This window comes from Metopolophium dirhodum, chromosome 1, assembly GCF_019925205.1.
Source record: "Metopolophium dirhodum isolate CAU chromosome 1, ASM1992520v1, whole genome shotgun sequence".
Taxonomy (NCBI): domain Eukaryota; kingdom Metazoa; phylum Arthropoda; class Insecta; order Hemiptera; family Aphididae; genus Metopolophium; species Metopolophium dirhodum.
The window spans coordinates 148,164,528-148,191,123 of NC_083560.1; the positions used below are offsets into that span (position 1 = coordinate 148,164,528).

General features: G+C 26.6%; 1 protein-coding gene across 1 annotated transcript; it reads left to right on the top strand.

Moving 5' to 3' along the window:
• Positions 1 to 2,794: 2,794 nt before the first annotated feature.
• LOC132933312 (zinc finger MYM-type protein 1-like) lies at positions 2,795 to 4,589 on the top strand. Its single transcript, XM_060999617.1, has 3 exons — positions 2,795 to 2,816; positions 2,941 to 3,564; positions 3,937 to 4,589. Exons 1-3 carry the CDS (start codon positions 2,795 to 2,797, stop codon positions 4,587 to 4,589), a joined length of 1,299 nt encoding a protein of 432 aa, XP_060855600.1.
• Positions 4,590 to 26,596: the final 22,007 nt, after the last annotated feature.

Genomic DNA, 26,596 nt, shown 5'->3' on the forward strand with positions numbered 1-26,596 from the left:
CAGTTTAAGGGTCATCAGCAAAAAGAAAAACACGAGAATTTTTTATAACATCCGGAATGTCGTTTATAAAAATATTAAAAAGTAGAGTAGAGAGGTGATCTCCTTGCGGGACCCCGGATGGTACATTGAATTGATCTGATTCAAAGTTCAAATGTTTAACAACGATATTACGGTTTGAGAGAAAAGAGCGAAACCATGAAAGCAGAGGGTCAGAGAACCCAAACAATTTTAATTTCATAAATAATATTTCATGGTTTATGCAATCAAATGCTTTAGACATATCAGTGAAAATGATATCGGTTTGCGTATGGGCTTCGAAAGAGTCAAGTATTATTTGTTTAGTGATAGCTAGGTTACAATTTGTTGATCGCTTAGGTCTAAAACCATATTTACGGAATATACCGTTTAGGAGTGATAAGTTAAAAATATAGGTTAATGTTGGCGCTAGTATAAATCTACAATTATAGAGGAAGAAGGCTGGAATGTTATCGGGACCGATGTTAAAATTGATAGGGAGAGCGGTAAGCTCTTTTAAAACATCGACCTCCGTGAAAGATAAAGACGAAAAGGAAAATGAATGATTATTACTTAAAGAATTTTTAATACAAGGATCCAAAGTGGTTAGTTTGTCTGGCTGAGGGTAATTTTTAAAGAAATACTTAGCAAATAAGTTAACAATATCATATCCATTATCAGCTGACGTTGTGTCGAGCGTAAGGAGGTTTGGTATAGAATTATTATTACGACGATTGTTAACATATTTCCAGAGAGACAGGGTTTAATTTGACAGATAGTTGAACTTTATTAGTATAGTTTTTATAATCGTGTTTAGCAGTTCTCTTACAATTAGCTCTCAAACGGGAAAAGTTATTATAATCAGATGGGTCATTAAATTTTTATACAAAGAGTGAGCAATTTTTTTTTTGTGTTAACAATATTTTTAACTCAGTAGAATACCAAGGGGGACATCTGTTTGATGAGACATGCTTTTTTGGTACAAAGGTACAAATTGCTTTGTTTAAACAATTATAGAGGTGGTTAATTAATTCATTAAGACTAAGGTTAGTAAAAGTATTAGAAGATAAATTATCTGCTAAAAATTTAACAATATCAATATAATTACAATGTTTAAAATCATAATAACAATCTGTTGGCTTAAGTACATTAAACTGATTATAATCAATAGTAACATTAAGAGCTGGATGATGCTTATCTAATGGTAATAGTGGGTCAGGATCATTAAGGACATTAAGGTGAGCGTTTGATAGGACTAGATCTAAAGTAACATCATTTTCGTTACGAACATGGTTAAGCTGGTTAAAGTTGAAGTAAGATAGCATATTTACAAAATAAGAATCAACTTGAGAAGTGAGATTAATTGGAAGCGATAAATTAGTCCAATAAATTGATGGTAAATTAAAATCCCCTAATATTATAAATTTTGCAGATGGATAGGCTAAGTATAGGTCATTTAAAGCGGAAAAAACATTTTCATACGTTATAAATGGGGAACAGGGAGGTATATAAATGCAGCCAATAATAAAAATTGTGTCACCTATCTGTAAATGCACAAAAACAGCTTCAATATTATTGATAGAAGTATTTAACATTTTACACTTAATTGTATTTTTTACCGCAATTAAGACGCCCCCAACCGTGAGAGCGGTTACTGTTTAGCGGCGACCTATCACAACGAAAAATTATAAAATTAACAAAGTGCAATTCAGAGTTACATATAGCAGGTGAAAGCCATGTTTCAGTAAATGTAATTAAATCAAAAAGAGAGGTATTAAGTGAAGGGATTAAAGTGCTAATTTTAGGGACTATAGACCTAACATTTTGATAGTAGAGTAGCAGGCTTGAGTTGGAGATTAGTTTTTTTGAACCGCAGAGGAGACGATAGTTGGTTGACCCTTATAGTATTTTATTGTCAGATTTGGCTCACCTTTTGATATTCGAATATTTAACTGATTGCTTAGATCACGCAGAAATTCTCGCTGATAAGGTGACTTATCACTCGTGAGTCTAATGTCTTTAAAATGCTGATCAGATTTCAGGTTACGCGATAACCCGAGAATTTTGAATACTTCTGAGGCCGCTTGCAGTTCTATTTTCAGTGGACGAGACTTATTATTAGGTTTGCCTAGACGACTAACTTTTATTGGTTTAATGTCCGTTCCGAGTTTATCAAAGATGCGAGTTATTGAATCAGTATCAGTGGTATTATTGTGACTAGATTGTTCATGCACATTAAAAATGATAATATTTTTAGAACGATTTTGCCGGTCGATAAATTCGGCAAACATATCACGATTATCATTGGACTTTGGAGCAGCTGATTCCAACAGGTCAACACGGTTTTTGATAGCAGTCAAATCATTACGAAGCACACTATTTTCATTTCTGATACTTGTTAGTTGAGAGAAGATATCGTGGAATTTATTGTCAAAAAAATTGAGTTTTTCGTTTTGCGCATTGACCAGATCAATAAGCTTAGTTTGCTCTGCGCGTAAGTTATCAAGATGGTTGAAAATTAATTTCAAGTCGGGTTCGGTAATAGAAGGCGAAGTAAGAGATTGAATAGAGTTACCAGCGACAGAAATAGTATTTTTAGATTTTTTAGCGCACGTAACACAAGACCATGATTTATTCAAACTATTTAAATAGTCAATATCATCTTGTTTTAACGAAGCACAACTAAGGTGGTATAATTTAGAGCAGGAGGAACACGTAATCGAGTCGTTTTGACCGCGTTTAATACTCACGGCACAAGTATCACATAAACCCATATTATATGATTGATATAGCGATAAGAGGTAATTACCGGTAAATACTTATAGAAACACGGAGCACAACGAAACGTAGATAACACACGTGCGTACGCTGTGGCGGCTGATATTAAACTGATATTATCGACTATTAGATCACAAATATTATCAGCTCGTTATTTTAGTATTAGTACTGATTCCACATTTGACATTTCACACAAGGAACAACTATCATTTGTAGTCAAGTATTTATTCAATTCCAATATATGTGAAAGGCTAATTGCATTATCTGAATCATCAAATACTACAGGTCAATCACTTTTTGAACTTTTTAAATCAGTTATGGAAAAAATTGGATTAGATTGGAATCAACATTTAATTGGACAGTCATATGATGGTGCAGCGAACATGAGAGGACCATATAGTGGACTTCAAGCACATATTATTAAAGAAAACCCAAAAGCTCTTTATGTTTGGTGCCATGCACATAGATTCAATTTAATAGTGTTATCTGCCGTTGGCTGCTGTAAAGAAGCAGTCGATTTATTTGGTTACATGGAAAAACTATATTCTTTTATTGTGGGTAGTAAAAAAAGATCAGATATATACAGAAAAAATCAAAGTGAATTGTATCCAAAGAAACAATTAAAGGCAATCAAAAGAGTCGGAACTACTAGGTGGATGTCCAACTCATTTGCTCTATCTACAGTTCTTGAAACATTAGAAGCAATTTTAGATATGCTTGAACAAATAAAAAATGTCGAAGGCCCAGTTGATTTTAAAACTGGTAGTGAATGTAATGGGTTACAATCATATTTTCAGTCATCACGTTTCATACTAACTGCGTTTATATTTAAACATATCTTTGAAGTCATGGAACCTTTAAGTAAAATACTTCAATCTCGTGATTTGGACTTATTGACAGCAGTGAATTATTTAAAAAAGGTGGAACAAAAAATAACAATGATGCGTACTGATGAAAAATTTAATACTATTTTTGAGGAAGCAAAACAATATTCCGAAGAACATTTTGGTGATTTTAATATGAATAATTTAATGTCATTTAGAAATCGAAAAAGAAATGTAGTTCGGCTATCATGTGAACTCTGCATAGATCAATCCATTCAAGATTCTAAACAATACTATAAAATATCAGTTTTTTTTCTAGTAATTGATATTATTCTTCAACAACTTAGCGATAGATTCGATAAAAATACCATATCTGTAATGAAAGATTTAGGTTTATTATCCCTAAAGCGATTAAAAGAAGTTGGCCCTGTGCCCCAAGATGCATTCAGTAAAATATGTGATGTCTATGGAATTAATCAGGAGTCTGTAAGAAATGATTACATACTATTGAAAAGTGTTATCAAAGATATAGATCTCAATTTACTGACTAAATTACCAGCTAAATTACATGATGACTGTGAAGAATATATAAGAGGTTCAGATGAAAGTAATATAGAAGATGAAGAAGAACGGCAAGATTTAAACAATGTTGGAAGCTTAAGAAATATTTTTGAAATAATTAATAATATGAATATTAAATCGGAATTTGAGCATTTGTACACAATAATTAAAATAAGTTTAACATTACCTACATCTAGTTGTACTGTAGAACGTAGTTTTTCCAAATTAAAAATCATAAAATCCAGACTGCGTTCCACTATGGGTCAAAACAGACTGGAGAATTTAATGATTATTTCATGCGAACAGGATATAAACATAGATGTGTCAAAGGTAAATATGATACAAAATTTGTATTTGTTCTTACTCAATAGTAGTATAAGTGTGCCATTCCTGGCGCAGTGCCATATATAACAATAAAAGTTCAGAAAAACACCCAATATACAAAAAGTTCAGAAAATCGAAATGTAATAATAATTAAAATATTTTTTGCAAAAATCCCCCCAAAATATTTTTTCACAAATCTAATTGTAATAATAATTGAAATATTTTTCTGAAAATCTAATTGTAATAATGATTTAAATATTTTTCTAAAAATCTAATTGCAATAATAATTGAAATATTTTTTTGCAAAATCCCCCCAAAATATTTTTCTCAAAACTTATGTCATTAATAATTAAAATATTTTTTCACAAAATCTGAATGCAATAATAATTAAAATATTCCCCAAAATACAGCATTTCAATGGAAATATTCCATTGAAAACAAACACACATTTCCTTAAAGTCGACAACTAGGGACTTGTCAAAGTATACTCAGATGAGGAAACTCAAGTCGAAAATACACACGATAACAGGGTGGGCGTTTCGCCCCCCCCCCCCCCCGGCTTAAACGAAAAAAACAGCATTTCAATCAGGTTTATATTCTCTTGTCTTAATCCTTCAAGAATATTTTTCTAATCTTTTTGGTTTTGATCTATAATTAGTTTATTGAGGTGGTTTACAAAGTCATTTCTACATATATTTGTTTTATAATGTCCCCAAGCTAATGTGTCAATACCTTTTTCTAAATTAAACCTTTTATCATCATAAACACTCAAAGCTTTTTTGTTTTGTTTTACAGTAAAGACATCATGTTTCTTAGTTCGAAACATAATTTGTTTAACATATTTTGGTTCTTTTGCTTGTAAACAATTTTCAAAATCGTTAAAACATATTTTTTTTTCCACAACATTTTTTTTAACACCTTTGGCTTTTTTAATTTCTTTTTCACTATTGAAGGTTCTATGTGAATATAATTTGGATCTTAAACCTATAAATTCAGACATAATTTTTCCATTTAACTCATATTTAAATTTACCTAAGACTTTTGTTAACTAAAGGTAAACCATATTTATTCTCTTGTGGATAATCTGACGTGTCAAAATGACCTAACATAGTTTTCATATCCTGGTAGAAATCGTCAGTTTTTATTTCTAATATTAGTGAGTCTGTATCTGTATACATCAATCTAACTCTATTTCCGTATTTTTCCTTTATTGTATTATAATAAAAATCGTACATTAACAATTTAGACAAATCTAAAACACACATTCCTATATATATTGGTTGTTTGAAATTTATTTTTGTTCTTTTCATATGGACTGCAACTAAATTCTCTGTAAAAATGGTTCTTTTGTCAAAATTTGGTTGTGAAATTAAAAGTTCTAATTGATTTGCATTATTACATAATCTTATGTCAACATGAGATCGAACATTCATCATGGTACGTCCATAAACACTGTTGTTCATTAATTTGAAATACTCTTTTTCAAACTCATTCTTAGCTTGTGCTCTGAGATTAGTATTAAAATCTATATACACTTTTAACCAAGGGGATTGACTAAATTCTAAAACTCTGTGAATTTTCTCTATTTTTAAACCTAATTTAATGTATAATTTTAATGTTTCATAATGTATTATGTATTTTTTCTTGTCATACAAAGTTGTTAATAATTTTGGGAGTTGTTTACCATCAAAATGTCTTTCCGGTGCTAAAGGGAAATCTGAATGTAGATCATGAAGTTCTTTAGGGTAAGTTAAATCGACTTCTAAAATATAACCTTTAGGTGATTCATCAGAAATATTCATTACATTAAAATCCTCCAGATTGTCAATCCATTTGAAATCTCCAGTTTGTTAAATTTACAATATTTTATAATATTTAATAATTTATAATATTCAATAGCGTCTTTAATTATTTTAAGTTTATCTTCATACAATTTAAATTTTTTAACATCATCAGTATTTTTATTATAATCAATAGTGTCTTTAATTATTTTAAGTTTATCTTCATACAATTTAAAATTTTTAACATCATCAGTATTTTTATAAAATTCAATAGTGTCTTTAATTATTTTAAATTTTTTCTCTAACATTGGAGGTAAATCTGATAAATATCTTTCACAAATATGACATTTATTAGATTTATTATAATAATTATTTAATTGTTCTGCATTCAATGATTTCATAGGAACTATTTTATCATATATTTCAGAAATACATGCTTCTTCATTTAACATACATTTATAAAATTCATGAGCTACGTTTGGACCAGAATATTCTACAGGTGGTTTATAATCTCCATTACTATATTTAACATAATAACAAAAATTATTGGGTATATGTTTCTGGTAACAATTAGTAAATGACTCTACATCACTTGGTTCACATGTGTAGATTGGTTGTAGTGTAGTTTCTAAGTCAGCATAAATTGTAAAAGGGACTCTTAACGAATTATTATATTTTTTAAATTCTAAAGTTTTATTATAAGGTTTGGGCAGAACTATTTTCGCTGCTTTATTATTAGAACAATAATGTTTATGTTCATTTAATTTTTTTTCTTCATCGAAACTACTTAAACACATTTTACATAAAAATCTATGATGCCCATTTTTTGTCATTTGTCTTCCACAAAGTGTCCATAAATCCTTAATCCAACAATAATGACCTTTATTCTCTTTATTCTCTTTATCCTCACTTAAATACAACAAATCTATATGATTTGTTTTTTCGTTTGGACTTATTTCTAATGGTACAACTTCGTGGTAATCTTCACTTTTTTGTTCTAGACAGTATATATTAACAGATAAATTGTCAATTAATTTAACAAATTTTGAAACATCTTTGGTACTTACTGGAAATTGTATTTTAGATTTTTTAAATACTTCATCATAATCATGTTCCCATTTTCTATATTTACTTACTCTTTGTCCATCTTTTTCAGCAGGATGTAAGGCAGAGAGTATTGCCCAAAGAAAAGATTTGTTGTCTTCATTTTGAACATTTATAACAGCATGTTTATCTCCAATGTCTTTAGGTAATTTAATATACGAAGAACCTCTTAAGGAATTGTATTTATTTATATTTATTTCCAAACTTAAAATTTCATGAAGTCTCCATTGTGAATGTTTCATTACAAAATCTTCTATTTCGTTTACAATTTTAATTTTTGCATTTGTATAATATTCCCTTAAGTCAGAATTTTTTGTTAAAATTTTATTTTTGGATTTAAAATTACATTCTTTATATTCCATATTTTTTTCATCATTACCTCTATTATATTTTGCATAAAACACAATATTAACTTTTAAATTTTTATTTTCTAATGCTTGTTTAAGTTGTTCTATTAATGGATTATCTAAGCAATTTAAAAACACTTGTACATCTTTTATACCCATATTTTCATTTGTAACAATATAAGTTATACATGTATTTTGTTGTGCTGTTTCTTTAGTTTTAAAAATAGGTAATCTTTTAACATTGTTTATATGACGAATAGACTGCAAATGTTTAGACCAACTCTTGTATTTAATTGTTAAATTACAAATGTCACAAGTTTTATCTGTTCTCGGGATTCTCTCTTGTCTTGGTCTTATACCATTGTTTTGATGACGATAAGATTTCAAATGAGTAGCCCAATTTTTACAACCAACTGTTAAATTACATTTAACACAATATTTGTCAGGACGTGTTTTTTTAATTAATACATTCATTTTATTATATATATTAGTTTCTTTAATTAAAGGTTCAATTTTGTTTAATCCTTCCATTCTTTATTACATTCTTTTTTATTTTTTTTTTACAATCAATTTTTTAATAAAAATAATTTTTATTAAAATTAACATTTAAAATTTTGTTTTTTGTAACTCTTCGTTATAAAAACTCCCTTCAATCTCTTCATTGTTTAAATCTATAATTTTATAAGTAATGGGATTTGTGTTTAAAATGTCATTAAGTATAAATATTTCTCTTGTCCAATTATTACTATATTTATTACCAAATGTTTTTTTATATGCTTTTATTCTTACTCTGTCACCTACACTAAATTTAATTTTTGGATTAGGTTTGTTTTTTGAAGAAAATAATTTGTGTAGAACAACATCTTCGTTAGATTTATTTACTTCACAAGGTTTCATACCAATAGATCGATGTATGTCTTTGTAATTATATTCATCGATTAAACTTTGTAAAATGTTAATCCATTTTTTAGAATTTGTGACTTCAAAATGTAATCTCATTTTCCCATTTAAGGTTCTGTTAAACCTTTCAATAATTGACGATTTTTCTTCATTTTGGGTGTGGTACATTTTAATTCCATATTCTTGCAAAACTTTTTTGTAATGTTTATTTTCAAATTCCAAACCTTTATCTGCGTGAAGTAATTTTGGTGCTTGATGATTTTGTGTTTTTGCCAGTTTTATTATTTTTTCAAATGTTTTTGAAACACTAATTCCATCTTTCTTTTTGAGTGGTACAGCCTAAGAAAATTTTGAAAACGTATCTATAACAGTTATTATATAAGAATTACCTTCATTTTCATCTGAATAATATCTCATTATAACTAAATCAACAGCCCATAAATCATCAATACCTTTAGTAAAAATTCTTCTTTTAGGAAATCTTATTCTAACAGGTTTATGAAGTTCTTTAGCCAATACAATTTTATTTGTATTATTTAATTTTTTATTGGGAATATTATGTCCAATTGTAGGATTTTTTATAAATTTACTTTTATTTGTGTTACAAATGAAACATTTTGATGAAATTATCCATGTACCATTAACTGTTTGAATTTTAGTTGCATCAATATTTTTTGTTTGAATTTTACATTTAAGACAATGTATTAGATCATCACCATTCATTTATATATATATTATTACATTTTAAATAAATTGTTTATAGTTTAATATAAATTCTAAACATAAATGTCCACATATAGGTGGATCGTCATAATCTTGGATTTTGTCATCGGACCACTTAAGATTATCTTCACCTAAATATTTTACAAGTTCTGGTGGAGGAGACATTCCAAATGAATCGAAATAAAATTTTTTATTTTTTATTTTTTTCCATGCAACCCAATGTGATCCTTCTTGAGTAGAATTATTTAAATTTAATATTCCACATTCATTTAACCAAGGTTTAAGAGGTAATTCATCTCTCATGAAACAACCTCTGAATATTTTTATATTACGTCCAAATTGTATTATGTCAAAATTACTCAGTGGTTCGATTTTTAGATTTTTTTTTTAAAATTTTTTCATAAATGATGATTTACTGAAATTGTTCATTTTTTTGATTTTTTTTTTTTTTCAATCCAGAACCTTTATTTTCCATTGCTTTATTATGACGAATTGTTTCTTTTTCAACTGCTTTTTTATGTTTGTAATCATTAACACTGTTTACAATTGATGTTACACCTCCAACTAACGCACTAACTGCACCTATCCCTGCAAAAATTAATGGTAAAAATCCACCTTTTTTGTCTTTAATTTGTGAATTTCGAATCTCTAACCTTGTTCCAGATTTTTTTTCCTTTGCCTTTTTTAATTTTTCTAATAGAATTTTATCTAAATAATAAATATTTTCTCCTTTAAATATTTTGTCACTTGTAATTTGAAATGTTGCATTAGTATTATTTTTATGAGCTTCTCGTAATTTTTTAATTTGGTAATTATTTAATTTGAAATAGTACATTTTATAATACAAAATATTATAAAATTTATTCACATATTAAATTCATTCCTAAACGTCTTTTTCCTTTCATTGCACATGCAGTTAAAATGGCCGGAATTTTTTCAGACATAGAACACTCAGAATCTTTACATCTTTCCCAGGCTTTTCGTTCTAAAATTTTATCTGCAATATGTCTTGATTTAATGTCCTTATGATTTTTGTAAAAATAATCATGTTCTCTTGCAGCTTCATCTAATTTGTTTATTGGTTGTATATTTTGTTCTTCATTTTTCTCTAAATTTGTAAATGGTCCTAAATAATTATATTTAGGATAATGCATTGGAGGTAAAAAATTACAATTCAAAAAGTCATTAAAAAAACCTGCACCTTTTATAATTTTCTTTGGTAAACTTGAAATAAATGACCATAAATATATTGGACCTTTATTAGGAATGTCAATTACTTTTTCCATTCTTTTAATACAAAAATTAAGAATTTCAAGTTTGTCATCATGGTAATAATTTTTCCCCGCTCTTTCTTCACTAAATATATAATATATTTTTTCTCTTAATTGTTTTATATTATACTCTATGTCATTTGTTATTTCATTTGGTAAATTATTAACATATTATATTAAATATTCAACCCCTTTACGATGATCAATTAAATGTTCCATTTTTATTTTAAATAATTTAAGAATACCAAGTTTTTCATTATGAAAACCATAATTTCCTGCTTTTTCTTCAGCTGCAATTAAATGGCATCTTTCATATAATTGTTTCATATTGTCAATCCAATGAAATTCAATTTCGTTATTTGTATAATTCATTAAACCTGCTCCTTTATTTTCTGTTGCTTTTGTAGGGTTTAAAATTTCTGTTGTTGGTATTGTAGGATTTAAAATTTCTGTTGTTGGATTTTTATTTTCTTTTGGTATTGTTGGTGTTTTATTTGAATTCATTTTTTTCCAAATAGGACTAATCATTTTAATGTATTTGTCACCTTTACTTGATTTCGGTTTTCCAGTCGATTTGTCATTATTTTGGTATATTGCATCTGTTTCAATTAATATTTTTGCATAATTTTGGTAATCTTCAGTTTTATAAAATTCTGGTTTTGTAAGATCTGAATGAGTTAACAATCTCCACATACCTGGAGTTAATGTATGTTTTTTTCCGTTTAAAATTATGTCATCAAAGTCAAACATTATTGGGTATTTTCCAATCATGTGTCCAATATTTTCTTTAAAATGTATTCCAAATGTATTATTTGGATCTAAAGTTGGTAAATATTTTTGAGCATTTTCCCCTATTATTATATTTGGAGGCATAGGAGAATTAATTGTTGTTTTTTTTTGGAGAACTTTTAGGTGTTTCGTAATCCTCTGTATTTAATAATCGTAATACCTCGGGATTACGAGGTTTATAAGGAGTTGTAGGTATTAACATTTTTTGAATATCATGATCTGTTTTAATTGCAACAGCTTTAACATTATTAACAGAAGATTCAACTTTAGACAAGCCTTCTAATATTGGTTCAAAATTTTTTACTTTTTCTTCTGCTGAATGTTTGTCGTGTATAACTCTTTTTCTATAGTTACTTTTTAAATTGTTTTTAACGTTCATTATTTTTTCTAACTTTGCTGGTGAATATTCTTTTCTTGTAATTTTTTTATATTTTTTTCATCTTCATCTTCATATTCATCTTTTTTCAAATTATTTAACTTTATTTTAGAATGTAATAAATCTGACTTTTTAAATGTATTTTTTAAATTTTGTTCAAGATGAATTAATTCTTTAATATTTTCAGGTTCGTTTTCTAAATTAGTTCCTTCCTTAAAATTGTTTTGTGTTTCTGATGGCTCTGAAAATTTGACTTTTTTTTAATTTTTTTTAATTATTTTTCTTAAATTCTTTGGATTTTCTTTAACATTCATTTAATATATAACATATTATTTTTTTATTTGTTTTTCAAGTTTATAGTAGAAACGGTTATTAACCAGATCGATTGTTATAAATCCATAGTCATTTTCCCAACAATCTGAACATAAAGTTTTAAAATCATTTAATGAAATAGTATTACTTAAAAAATCCTCCCAAACATTTTTTATATATTTTGTTGATTTAAATGCAATTAAAAGAGTTAAATTTTTTCTTATATACTGTTTATTTGCTGAACTATAACATTGATTTAAATAAATAACTGAAATGTCTTTTGGTCTTGATCTATTCATATATTCATAAATAGTTTTTTGTTCATCTAAAGGAATGTCATCGAATACAACTAAACTACCACGTTCACATTCGTCTACAGTTATTATGTCTGTACTAGAAATATAAAAATTAATCTCAGGTATACCTTCAAATATTTCTACTAGTTCTTTATAAATTGGTTGATCAATACTTTTTGTAAAAATATATAAATTTTCATACTTAGTCCAATGACTTAGAATTATACTCCTCAACACAGTTGTTTTACCATAACCTGATGGACCAAACAACATAAGTCACATAGGTAAATGAAATAAAGATTTATTTTTATTTTTTATTTTATATGGTTTTATTGCAATAAATTCCATTTTTATAATACATTTTTTTTATTTTTACTTATATAAATAATGTATAATATTTTTAAAAAGTATGACCCTTTTATTGAAAGAGTTCAAACTAAAACATGGATACCTACGAATAACATTCAACTTAATACACCTAATAAAGACACAATTTTTAAAATAAATAGTATGGACAGTTTTCTGGACATTAGAAAAACAAAGTTTTTTATGTCTGGTAGATATTTGCAAAAAGATGGAAAAGATTATCCTAAAGATTCAAAAATAGAACTAGTTGACAATTTTCCTCCATTTTTATTCAGTAAATGCACAGCTAAAATTCGTGGTAAAACAATAAATGAAATCGAGTATACAGGAAGAGTAAGTACAATTAAAGGTGTAATAAGCTACTCTCTGGATTTAAATGGACCAACTATAAACTCAAGTTTTGTAAGTAATTTTAAAGGTGGAGGTCATTTTAATGTTATAGGTAATTTATCTCAATTTGGCATGCCATTTTTCAAAGACCATCCATATCCTGTTTTCAATTGTGACATGGAATTATGTTTTATTAGAAATACAGATGATGATGCATTATTTAAAAGAGTTGTTGCAGGAACAGAAGATGGTAAAATTATTATTGATGAATTTACAATTAAAATTCCAATTGTAGAATACAATCCTTTGCAAAATGTTTTATTGTTAAAAGAGTTAACTGAACTTTCTCAAGAAAAAAAATATACTTTTAATTTTAAAGCGTGGCAATGTATTGAGGAAAGAAATATATCTGGAAGAACTATAAAAATTGACTTAAAATCTCAATATCGAAATGAAAATCCTCCTGTGTTTTGTGGTTTTGGATTACAAACAAACAAATTAAATACTCAAGTTCATGATCCTGGTGAATTTGATCATTGTTATGTTAGAAACTATTGGTATGAAATAAATGGAAAACGTTATCCTGAAGAATGTCAAGATGAAGATTTTAAGAATAATAAATTTTGCCAATCTTATGAGAATTCAATGTCTTATAAATTAACTTACCATAAAAATCAACAAGAACTTCCATTGATGTATAATGATCCAAATGACTTTAAATTATATAGGTCAATATTTCTAATTAAAACAGTTTACCAACCGATGAATATTTCTGCAACTAAAAAAAATATAATTTTACATATTGAGTTACATGAAGATTTACCTAAAGATACAATTTGTTATATTTTTTTCATACGAGATGATGAATTTTTGTTTGACATTGAAAAAGGTACTATTGAAGAAACTTTTAGTGGTTAAAATATACGTATAAAAATATGTTTGTATGATTGAAATGCTGTATTTTTCGTTTGGAGTAGAGAGGGCGATTCGCCCTCCCTGTTATCGTTTGTATTTTCGTCTTGATTTCCACATCTCGTAAACATCAGAGTATACTCTGTATAAATTCAGACATATAAAAATGTGTTTGTTTTCAATGGAATATTTCCATTGAAAAATATTTTAATGTTTATTCTTTAATTAAATCAAGATAAACAATGAAATCATCATCATCAAAATAAATTTTTTTTACCATTTTGGTCTATAATATGTATTTCTATAGTTTGAAAATTTCCTTTAACTGGTATGTACATTATTGGATTAGTTTTTATATAAGGATTAACATCATCATAATAAAAATTATACAAAAGATCTTCCTCGATGTGATTAACATTATTAACAGTTTATTTATATTATTAGTTAAGGTTTCTCCAATGTGTTTATATAAATAATTTATATTGTCAATCCCTAAACTTAATTTAAAATTTTTGTCCATTGAAAAATAATCTTTTGTAATTACCATTATTTTCCAACTTCATAATTGAAGAGAATAAGTCATTTAAATGCACAATTGAATAATTTCCTTTTAATTCGGTTTTACTATTTTTTGTAGAAATAATCCCTTTAATATTTTTTATAAAACCTTGTGTATAAATCATTGCTTTCTTTGTACCTCTTATTTTATAAGCAATATCTGGTGCTACTTCGTATGAAGCAGGCCATCTTTTATTTATAGGGTTTGCTTCTGTTATAAAATCTCCAATATAATCAAAACCTAAACATTTGGATAAATATTCATCAAAACAAAGACCGATTGAGACTGAAATATTTATAAAACCATCAATTAATTCAAGACTTATTTTAGGAAAATCGTAACTATTCAATAAATTTTCAATTTCATTTATTGTGTATATTCCTTTAAAAATTGTGTCCATTGGTATTTCACCATTTCTACCTAATCTAAATCTACAATCTTGTTCTATATTTATATAATTGTCATTAGAGTTAGGGTAATAAATTAATGGAATACTACTAACTATGGAAAAATTAAATTCAGTGTTTTGAAAGCCTAAATATTTTTTAAACTTTTCATCCAAACTATAGTAACATGAAGATACTATTTCAATTTTTTTATTAACAAAAGTTAACACTAAAGGATTAATTAGTCTGTTTAATTCTGTAATACTATATTCTCCTTTTTTTATTTGTATAATTTGTTCAAGAATTTGTATTTTACAATCTGTTTCAATATTTATTAAATTTAAACCTTTAAAAAATATAGAATCCACTCCTATTTTATAATTATTATTATTGTAATATTTTTCTGTTAAATGAATACAACCGTTTTTAACTTTTATAAATACCGTTTATAAAAGTAATTTTATTTTTTTATTCAAAATCAATCAAATGCATTGATTTTCCATTATTTATTTTTTTCATTCCTTTATATATAAGATTCAATTTAGTTTTTGAATTTTGATTATACAATGTAATTTGTTCATTTGTAAACACCTCTGAAAATCTATTTGGTAAAAATACTCTAATTTTATTTTCTAATACAGCAGTTAATGTGTTACCATTCTTTGTATTAATATAGTCGAAAAATGTTATTTCATATTTTTTTCCTTGTTCTAATGAATCTAATTTTACAAACTCATATTTTTCATTGCATTTATTTAAAAGTGTTTTTAAATTTTCATTTCCATTTCTTTTATTTATTATAAAAAATAAAAAAAAATTTTTTAAACACGTATTTAAAATTATATTAATTTTTAAATAACGTAACAACGTGTATTATTTACGTTAGACGTTCGACGTTAGACGTTCGATGTTTATGTTAGTTTTTACATATAAATCTCATTAAAATTATATTATTGACAACGTAACAATATAACAACGTAATAACGTAACAACGTAACAACGTGTATTATTTACGTTAGACGTTCGACGTTCGACGTTCGATGTTTATGTTAGACGTTAAATGTTTACGTTAGACGTTATTATGATGAATAATAACAATTAAAGTGTAATGACCTAGTTTTAATAATAACGAACGAACGACTCATGACGAACGACTAATAATAATAATAATAATATGTAACTCGACTGATTATTTTTTAACATCCTGTTGTGGAATGTTATCTGCTGACTACTATACAATGTGAAGTATACAGTGTGATGTATACAGTGTGAAGTATACAGCGTGGTATAATTATACTAGTTTAATTTTATTTAAATAGTGTTACATAGTATACATTACATGCCTAAGAATTGTGGCGCGGTGGGTTAAGGCGTGTGTTTTGAAACTGAACATATTAGGTTCGAATCTGACTGCAGCAGATTTGTTCCTACTGTGTTTGTTCTCGTAGTGGGATTTGAAATTAGGTGGGGGGCATTATAAAGCCGGCAATTGTAGCGCTTCGGGCGATTGGTGATTTACATGCGAATGTAGGTTGTCACGTGGTGCGGCCTATGTTGTCACCTTGATTTGTATCTGCCTCAGTCTTGTTCCAAGGCTGACGTATATAATGTCCACCTCTGACTTTAAATTCTACAAATAAATACATGTCTAACCCACCACGTCACAGTGCTTAGGTAAAAAAAAAAATAAAAGTATCTCTGTTGTACAGACAACCAGTTAAAAAAAAATAAAATAAAAAAATAAAAAAAGTGAGAGGTGGCCACCGTTCTGGATGTCTGTACAACACAGATATTTTGCAAATTTTTTGCATTTTTTAAGAGTTAAATATTAAAAGTGCTATATTTCATTTATTATTTGGTATTTTCAAGTCGGATCAACACAGATATGTTTTATATGCTTATCTACACTACATATTAAAAGTTTACCCCCCGTTTCATATTTTTCATTTAAGTATAACTCCGGGAATATTCATGTTAGAATGTTTATTTTTACGTCAAACATTTTTAATTTTAATTCTTTATAAGTCCCCCTCATAGTAACATAGTGTAAAATCGTTTTCAAAGATTTTTGGATTTTAATTATTAATGACATAAGTTTTGAGAAAAATATTTTGGGGGGATTTTGCAAAAAAATATTTCAATTATTATTGCATTTAGATTTTTAGAAAAATATTTCAATTATTATTACAATTAGATTTTTAGAAAAATATTTCAATTATTATTACAATTAGATTTGTGAAAAAATATTTTGGGGGGATTTTTGCAAAAAATATTTTAATTATTATTACATTTCGATTTTCTGAACTTTTATTGTTATATATGGCACTGCGCCAGGAATGGCACACTTATACTACTCTCAATTATTAAGTATAACAATTTATAACATTATTATTAAATTAAAATACCTATGACCTAATATCTATATTGTTTTGTTTGTTTTAGGTAATAGATATATTTGCGAGAAAGACACCAGTATTAACTAGGTTATTAACATTTTAATGTTAATATTTGTAATTCGGACGATAACTGGTGTATTCAACGTGGTATGGTCGTTGGCAAGATTTTTAATATTTATATCTACGATTTGAAAATTTAATATGAAGTTCTATAAAAATGTTACTTTAACAAATTATAAAACAAGTCGATCGTAATTCAAAACATTTTTGTTTGTTTGTACGCTTACTCAGTAGTTGTAGTATGTTCAGATGATACACCATCTTCAGATTCAGTATAAATAACATTCAAGTTATGGTCAGAAATTTCTCTACAATATTAGGTATATTAATATAATATATTTTATTATTATGTCCACATTTATTTATTTTTAATTTTTTTGTAAATACTTACTCAGTTATGCTTGTAAATTCTGACGATAAACTATCTTCTGTAGGTGTAGTATCAATACTGCAAGGCAGGTTGAGATTATCTCTGTTAGTATAGTATAAGATATGTAAGTATATTCGTATATTTATTTATTATTACAATTGTTAAACAATGTTAATCATACTAAGACCACAAATACCATAATAATTATTGTATCATTCACTATAAACTCACCGATTTAAAGAACATGATTCTTGGTTGTTTATTGAATCTATACTTATTGATGATACGTTTAAACTTCTTCTATAATAATAAGTCAGATAGGTACGCACATGGCAAATAATTTATAAAATAAAGAAATAATATAGAAAATATAAGAATATTTATTACCTATTATAGACTAATTATTTAACTTATACTTATACAGTTATACTTACTCTGCAAATTCACTGCATTCTGTATCCGATGTTATGTCTATATTACTATATAAACATACAATTAGTAAATAGTGATTTTCATTTTTTAGTAGTTTTTATTTTCAATATAATATTTATTACAAAACATGTAGGTATTGCAGATTTGTAGCACTGCATAAAGTGCAGTAGCCAGTATAATAGTTGAAATAGTAATTATTTATAAATGCAGATAGACTAATCAAAATTTAGAACTCCATTAAATATTAGGAAAGTATTTAAAACTTGAAAAAAATGGACAGGACGCCGGGGTGAAATTGTTGATTGAACAGTTTCAGTAGGTATTTCACTAACACTTCTTCGAAAATTATAAAAAATAAAATAAAATTGGTGGGGGGGGGGGGCTATAATGTTAAAAGGATTTTTTAAAAGAATATTTTTTTGATGTTTGTATGGAATTTTTTAGATTTTTTTGGTCATAAATGCATTTTTTGAAAGGGAATATATTTGATATTGATTTTTTGATATCAGCATTCAAATTTCAAACCCGTGCCCTACTTATGAGGAACCTCATGTGTTACATAACAAGTTCCAACTTCTAAATTCCAGAATTTGGTTAAGAATTTTGAGTTTATATTCAACAATTTATTTTTTAATAAATATTTTACTTTACATGATAATATTAAATTGCATATATTTTAATATTTTATAAAATTAATAATTATAAAAATAACATTTTAGATAAAGTAAAGTTCAATTATAAAATATTAAAAATTACTTACGATTTTTTATTTTTTAAATTTTTTAACAATTTACGTAAACCTTTTTTTCCAACAGCCCTTTTTGTTGTACGAAATTTTTTTGGCGACATTTTAATAAATAACACAGTCACAAAATAAAAAACAACGTTAGTCGTTGACTGTTGAAAGCTTGAAGCATAACTAGCATTTAGCGAAACAGTAATTTGGTAACACATATTTTATATTTTTAACTTAGTATTATACCATTATAGCTATAGATAGGTACAATTACATAATATCGAACCTATTTCTGGAATAATGTTATTATTACGGGCGCTGTGACCAAAGCGCGCGACGCGGCTCAGATACGGGCAAATATAATTTCACTGTAGTGGGGGATATTGTAGTCGTTGTGGCAACGACCGTAGGCTGCAGCACATTACAGCCATAAATATTCGATAAAATTGAAATCTTTACGTTAAAACTATTTCGCCCGGGAAAGAACCGAGAAGGCTACAGTCATAACTAAGGAACGAAATTCTCACCACAGATAAAGGGGAATTTTGACTGTGCAACGTTGTTTTTATTTTTTTGATATCAGAACTGAAAAAAAAGTTAATCGAGTTTGAAAAACGCAAAAATAATGAATTTTGAAACAATAAGAACTTTTTTTGTATTTGTGATATCGAAAAATTAAAAACAACGTTGCACAGTAAATGTTCTCCTTATTATGTGGTGAAAATTTCGTTTCTTAGTTATGACTGTAGCCTTCTCGGTTCTTTCCCGCGCGAAACGGTTTTGACGGACGAATTTATACATGTGTAGCGTCCTCTTAAATATATTCAAGTAAATTATAAATTGTTAGATTGTATTATATTATTATGTTACTATTAATTATAAGATGACAAAATAAAAGATTAAATGTTGTCATAAGTTACATTTGTTTGTTATCTTAGTAATATTTTATTTAACTTGGTTTCACAGAAAATATAGTATGGCAGTATATTTATTTTACTTATTAGTTATTGACATTAGGAAAAAGTATAATAATAATTTAAGCTATTTTTAAGAAATATAGGTATCTGATTTAATCACTTTCATTAACTAACATTAATTTGTCAATATTTGCCAAAAGTAGTAGAACAAAAAACGTATTTAGTATTAGATTTTTCCTTACTCCTAGTATTATATTTATGATTACATTTTGCGTCATCAAATTCAACAGAGTACATTTAAGTAGAATATTCTTTTATAAAAATGGAATTTAAACTATCAACTGACAGTTTGGAATAAAGATAATAAACTGAGTAAAGTCTAGGTCTATTTAAAATTATTATTAACAAGTTATTTAAAGTTATGTTTAGTGGGTAAAAGTTTGATTTAAAATCAGATCCCCAAATACATATATTCTATAGCTAATTATAGATTGAGCTAGTGCAATGTAAATTATACGATTATTACAAAGATTTACTTTTTTTTTTAATATTTTAAATTTATAAAATAATTTTCTAATACAATTACAAATATTGTATGTTATGTACGTGATCTTTTCAATTAAGATTATGATCAAAGATAGGTAATGCCTAAATATTTTATTTTGGAAACATTTTCAAGTAAACGGCAATCATAAATTCTATTTTACTTACACAATTTTAGCTATGAGCTATGACATCTTTCTAAGGTACCTACTACCTACATTAGTATTATTTATACTAAAAAACATAGATTTAGATTTGTTAATACTAAGTTCAAGAAAATTGTTATCTAACCAGGCTTTAATGTTGTTGATACATTTATTAGCTAAGCTACATAGATTGTCAATATTATCATGTTCAAGGTAACACTAATACAGTAAGATACACAGTAGGATACACTAATGTATCATCTGCAAAACAAATTACCTAGCCATTAATTTTCAAATTAATACGTACATTAATGTATATAAGGAATAGTATAGGACTATATTAGACTATAGGTCCTAAGACGGTACCTTGAGGAACACCACAGTTATCAGAAATCGAAAAACTAAAGCACTCATTAATTTTAACTACCTGTGTTGAATGTTTTTTGGAAAGGTAAGATGAGAATAGTAATAGAGCAATTTTACGGATACCGTAATACTTTAATTTCTTTATAAAAATATTATAGTTGACCGTCGAATCAAATGCTCTTTTTAAATCAAGGAACATGCCTATTACCTTATTTCCTTTATCCAGACTTTAATGAATGAATTTCGAAGTCTGTAGTAGATCACCATTAGCAGGTGTAAAGTGGGGAGACGCAGGAGGACCACTGATGGTGGTTAAAAAGCATCCCCTTTAAAGATTTTATACATTAGACATTATTCATAAAATTATATATGGAACGCTTAAAACTATATAGAGACATTAGTCCCCTCTGGAAATTTTTCATACTTTAATCCCTGACCATTAGTTAGATATACCTTTCCTGAACCCACACTGACTATAAGAAAAAAAAATTATGATCATTTGAGAAATTTACTAATCTATTTTTAAGACATTTTTGAAATAGACAGTGTGAACTAAGAGAGGTAGGTCTATAATCAGTAAAATTTTCAGAAGCCCCTGATTTATATGAAGGAATGATAAGGGATATTTTAAAATTTTGTAGGAAAATATATTCCAGATGCCTTATCATAAAAAAATATTTAAACGTATCGATGTAGTTCTCCATGTATTATATTTACCATCAAAAAAAAGGAATTTTCTTTTATGTTTATAATATTTTCTTCTATTTAATTTACAGTAATATGTGTTAAGAAGATTGAGTCACTAATATGACATTTATCATGCATAATAAACCCATGTACATTTCTGTAACCATAAAATAAAAATATGAAATATTATTAATTCCAACATTGCTAAAGAATAAGTTAAATTCATAATACCATTAATATGTTTATAGTCACAAGAAAAAGGATTAGCAACATCTTTGATTAGAGACCAGACCTTTAAGCAATAAGTTCCTGTATTTAATGTAATAATTATTAACTTTCATATCAAATGGATTTTTTAGTTTTTTGGAATTTAAACATTAGGTACCTATACGGCATAATTAATATGTTACGTCGCCGTCGTCACGATATAAACTGTAAACCTATTTATTTTTTTTATTAAACATGACTATTATTCTATTTATTATTGTTTGAATAGTTTTAAATTAGTATCTTTAGTAGTTAGTAGCTGACAGAGATCAAATGTTGGTAGGTACCTAATAATAAATTAACATTTAAATTGCTTTATTTAAAACCCCTTAAGAATGTTTTAAAATTAGGATTCCGCGATTATACGGTCCGGCCTAATATGGTTTGAAGAATATTTTAAATTCCGCGATTATACGGTCCGGCATAATACGGTATGAAAAATATTTTATTCCGCATTTCTACGGTCCGGGACTATACGTTTTTGTTCCGTATTTATACGGTCCATGTGAATACGTTCCGAGATTTTACGCCCCCCCCTCCTTTATTAACGATGTTTTCGTTATTAAACGGAGTTGTGGAAATTTTTGAAAAATCTTATAAGCTTAATGAAAGAATTATAGAATACAGAATTTGTTATAAATTTTATAATCAATTGACATCGTTGTATACATCTAATAAAATAATGGAGGATAGTATATGTTTAAAAGAAGCAGATTTTAAAGAAACTATTAACTTTTTCCCTAGAGAAAAATACTTAAAACAGACACAACTTAACGGTTACAAGTATACTGCATAATTAAACATTATATTAATTTAATTTCTTATAAATGGGAAATATATATTGTGTTAAATGTAAACAAAAAACGGATAGTATTAATCCACATATAATTATAAGTAAAAACAATTTGAAAAGAATGTCTGCAAAATGTAAAAAATGTAATTCCTTAAAAAGTTGTTTTATTAAAACATAATATTAACTAATTTCTAATTTAAAAATTCTATATAATTATCTTTTTAAAAACGGGAATTTAAAAAAATTGAACTTAGCATTTTCACCTTTTGTTATCATATTATTGTTTACAATTTATTAAAAAAAATCCGATTTAATTATAGCATATATAAATGTATAAGTTTGTGACGCGTCTACGCGTCACCGACCTATTGGAATAATCTCTGTTGATGTGTATACGCGTCAGCGGTGTTGAAAGTGTTAAATATATTATATTATATATAAAAAAATTATTTTGTACTTACATCACTTTCAGTCATTGATTCTTCGTAATCACTTATGTTTGAATTAAAAATGACATTTTTACGTTGAGTGGATTTAAGTTCTACCTCTAAAAGTAACTTGCTATTTTGTATTGACTGATCAATTTATATTATTTTTGAGACTGATAATAATAATAATAATAGTAGTAGTGGTGGACAGCGTCTGCAATAACAAGATACAGTAGCGCGGTACTTTGATAGTTTTTTATTTTTTTTTATCAACGAAACGCCTTTATGACAGTGTTATCCCTGTTTTTTTTTTTTAAAGACCGCGACAGCTCTGTTCATTGATGTAACAGCGATAATATAATTTTAAGTAACTACCTATGTAATAATTATTTAAGTCACTGTTACGTCCAGTGGCGAAAATAACAAACTTACAATTTACACACCCACCCACCCACCAACTTACCGGCTATAGGTACCTATCATATTATATTTAAAATATTTTTTGTTCAATTAATGTATATATAGTATATATATATACAGGGTGATCCATTTAAGTGGGTACACTAATTATTTCGAAAAGTATTAACTTTTTTTGATTTTTTGTTTTTTTAAACTGTTACATTTATGCTTTTCTAAAACTGTATACTATTTTAATTTTTTTCACCCTTATATTTATTTGTGAAACCACTATCAACTTTTGATTTTCAAATGGTAACATATAGTAAAAAGATCATGAATTAATAAAACCATTTTTTTTATGTATTTATGCGTTAACATTTTTATTTTTTGTTTATTGGTTTGCGAGATACAGCTCCCCAAAGTATTGGTGGTTGAAGGAGGTGTTATAGTCGGTACCGCTGAAAAATTTTCATTTGTAAAGCCCAGAAGCTATAACTGATAAATTCGATACTGTTCGACCTAACTACCTAAGGTACCTAACATTAAACATATTGATAATAGTTGTACTTTGAAGCTGATTAATTGAATGTCCTATTAGTGCTATATTATACCTATATACTAATTTGACCATTAAAGCTAAGTTTTGTTGACCTTGGCTGTCGCACCAGCTGATCCCCTCCATCCCACATAGCAATTTGAAAATATATAGATTTCCAAAATATTTGAAAAAGGTTTTACAGCCAATATTTGTTTTAAAATATTGTATCAATATTTTGTAAATATTTAATCTACAAATATTTTTACCCAAATATGATGAACGCATTTTGAAAACATGATACACCAAATGTTTTAAAATAGTGTTCCATTCAATGTTTTGAAAATGTTTGATTTACAAATATGTACCCCCAAATATATTGAACGCATTTTGAAAACATCGTATACCAAATATTTTAAAACAGTGTTCCATTCAATGTTTTGAAAATGTTTGGTTTACAAATATGTACCCCCAAATATATTGAACGCATTTTTAAAACATGGTATACCAAATATTTTAAAACAGTTTTCCATTCAATATTTTGAAAATGTTTTATTTGCAAATATGTACCCCCAAATATATTGAATGCATTTTGAAAACATTATATACCAAATATGTAAAAACAGTATTTCATTTAATGTTTTGAAAATGTTTAATTTACAAATATGTATTCCCAAATATAATTAAGCCATTTTGAAAACATGATATACCAAATATTTTAAAACAGTATTCCATTCTATGATTTTAAAAATGCCTAAAAATGTTAGTAGTGATGTACATACTAGGTACGACGTCGTATGCCATCTACCAGAAATCCCAAAATTAAAATAAAATGTATTATATCTGGATTCAGATTTGCATAATAATATAATATATGTTTATATTTATAGATAAGTAATAAAATATTTTTGTAATATAGATTAGAAACTTTGGGTACTTATTAAATTCATAAAATAAAAGTTTCGAAGGGTATAACCTTGGCTTGTCAAGGATTAATCTCAATAGATTATTTAAAGTGGTAATCAGAGCTTTTCATAAGTGCCACCAATATGGCAATATAGAAATTCCATAGGAGGAGATTGATTGAATTATAACGAAATAAATAGTTCTCATTAAATTGACATTTACAACATAAACATTTACAGTTAAAATATTAAAATATATTATATTTTAAATTTGTAATGTAGCTTCCTCAGTATCAATGATGATAATTCATTGTATATGTGTAGATCCCATTTAAGTCCTTTATCAATAACTATAAACCCAAGTATATATTTAACATGATCTACTTATGGATTTAGTATTGAATACAGTCACAGTTTTAGGTTTTGGTTATACAATTACAAGAATGAGTACATATATATGAACTTTATCAGAATTATCAACATAATATATAATTGTGTTTTTATTAAATTTAAAATATATATTATATAATTAGATTCATTTAAATTTAAATTTAAATTAGCGTATAATATATTAAATTATGAATTATAAATTAATTTATACTAAGGAAATTATTATCATACCATGATTTAACCATATAACTAGGCAAGTATTGGCATTTTCATATAACATGTGTGTTATTTTAAGAGCACACTAACTATAGAATAACAGTGTCATCTGCAAATATGTATATTTTTTCAGGTAGATTTGGAATATTTAGTAAACCATATTAACATACATATTAAATAAAATTGGGCCCAATACAGTTCCTTGATTAACACACCATATGTGATAATATATATTATAATATATTCAATGAGTTTATTATTTATTCTAACTTTGTGTATTCCATTTGTTATATAATATGATTTAAATAGTACAGCAAATGGAATATCTCTTAAAACCGCCAAGTCTTTTTTTTAAGCAGTATACATTTTGATTAATAGAGTCAATAAATATAGAAATAACTTTAATTTTGGTATCCATATATTTTCTATACATATATAAATATAGTTAACTAATTTTTAATTTAGTAACATATTGAATAATGCATCACTATGTATATATATATTTATAGTGGACAGTCCTGGTCGGAAACTAAATTGATTTGATGAACAAATTTATGTTTGTTCAAAAATATTGAAATAGTTCAATTAAAGCATAATTGCATGTATTATCTATACTAGCTGTTTACAGTTTTTCACCATGATTAAGTTAGCCGGTTGATTAAAATCGTTTTTGAGGAATCAACAAGGAAATGTTGGATGGTCAGGACTTGCTTTGATGACTTATAATAAATTGACTTTGATATTAAATTCTTAGTAAGATATAACATTACAATATATAAATAACACTATCAATATTTTTTACAAAAGAATCAAAAAATTAATTTTACATAATAATTAAATTGCGTAATTTTTATTTTTACTGTGTATGTCATAATTATAACCACCCAGCTCCCTAAAAAATGTATAGTTATAGCTATGTTAGTACCTACTTAGATCGTGCTATTCTTGACTATAGTGATAACTGATAATTTGGCCCATAGTTATTATAATAACAATTCATATGTACGCCACTGGGTATAGTTATAACTTTCTTTTTTTTTACCACAATTTTATTGA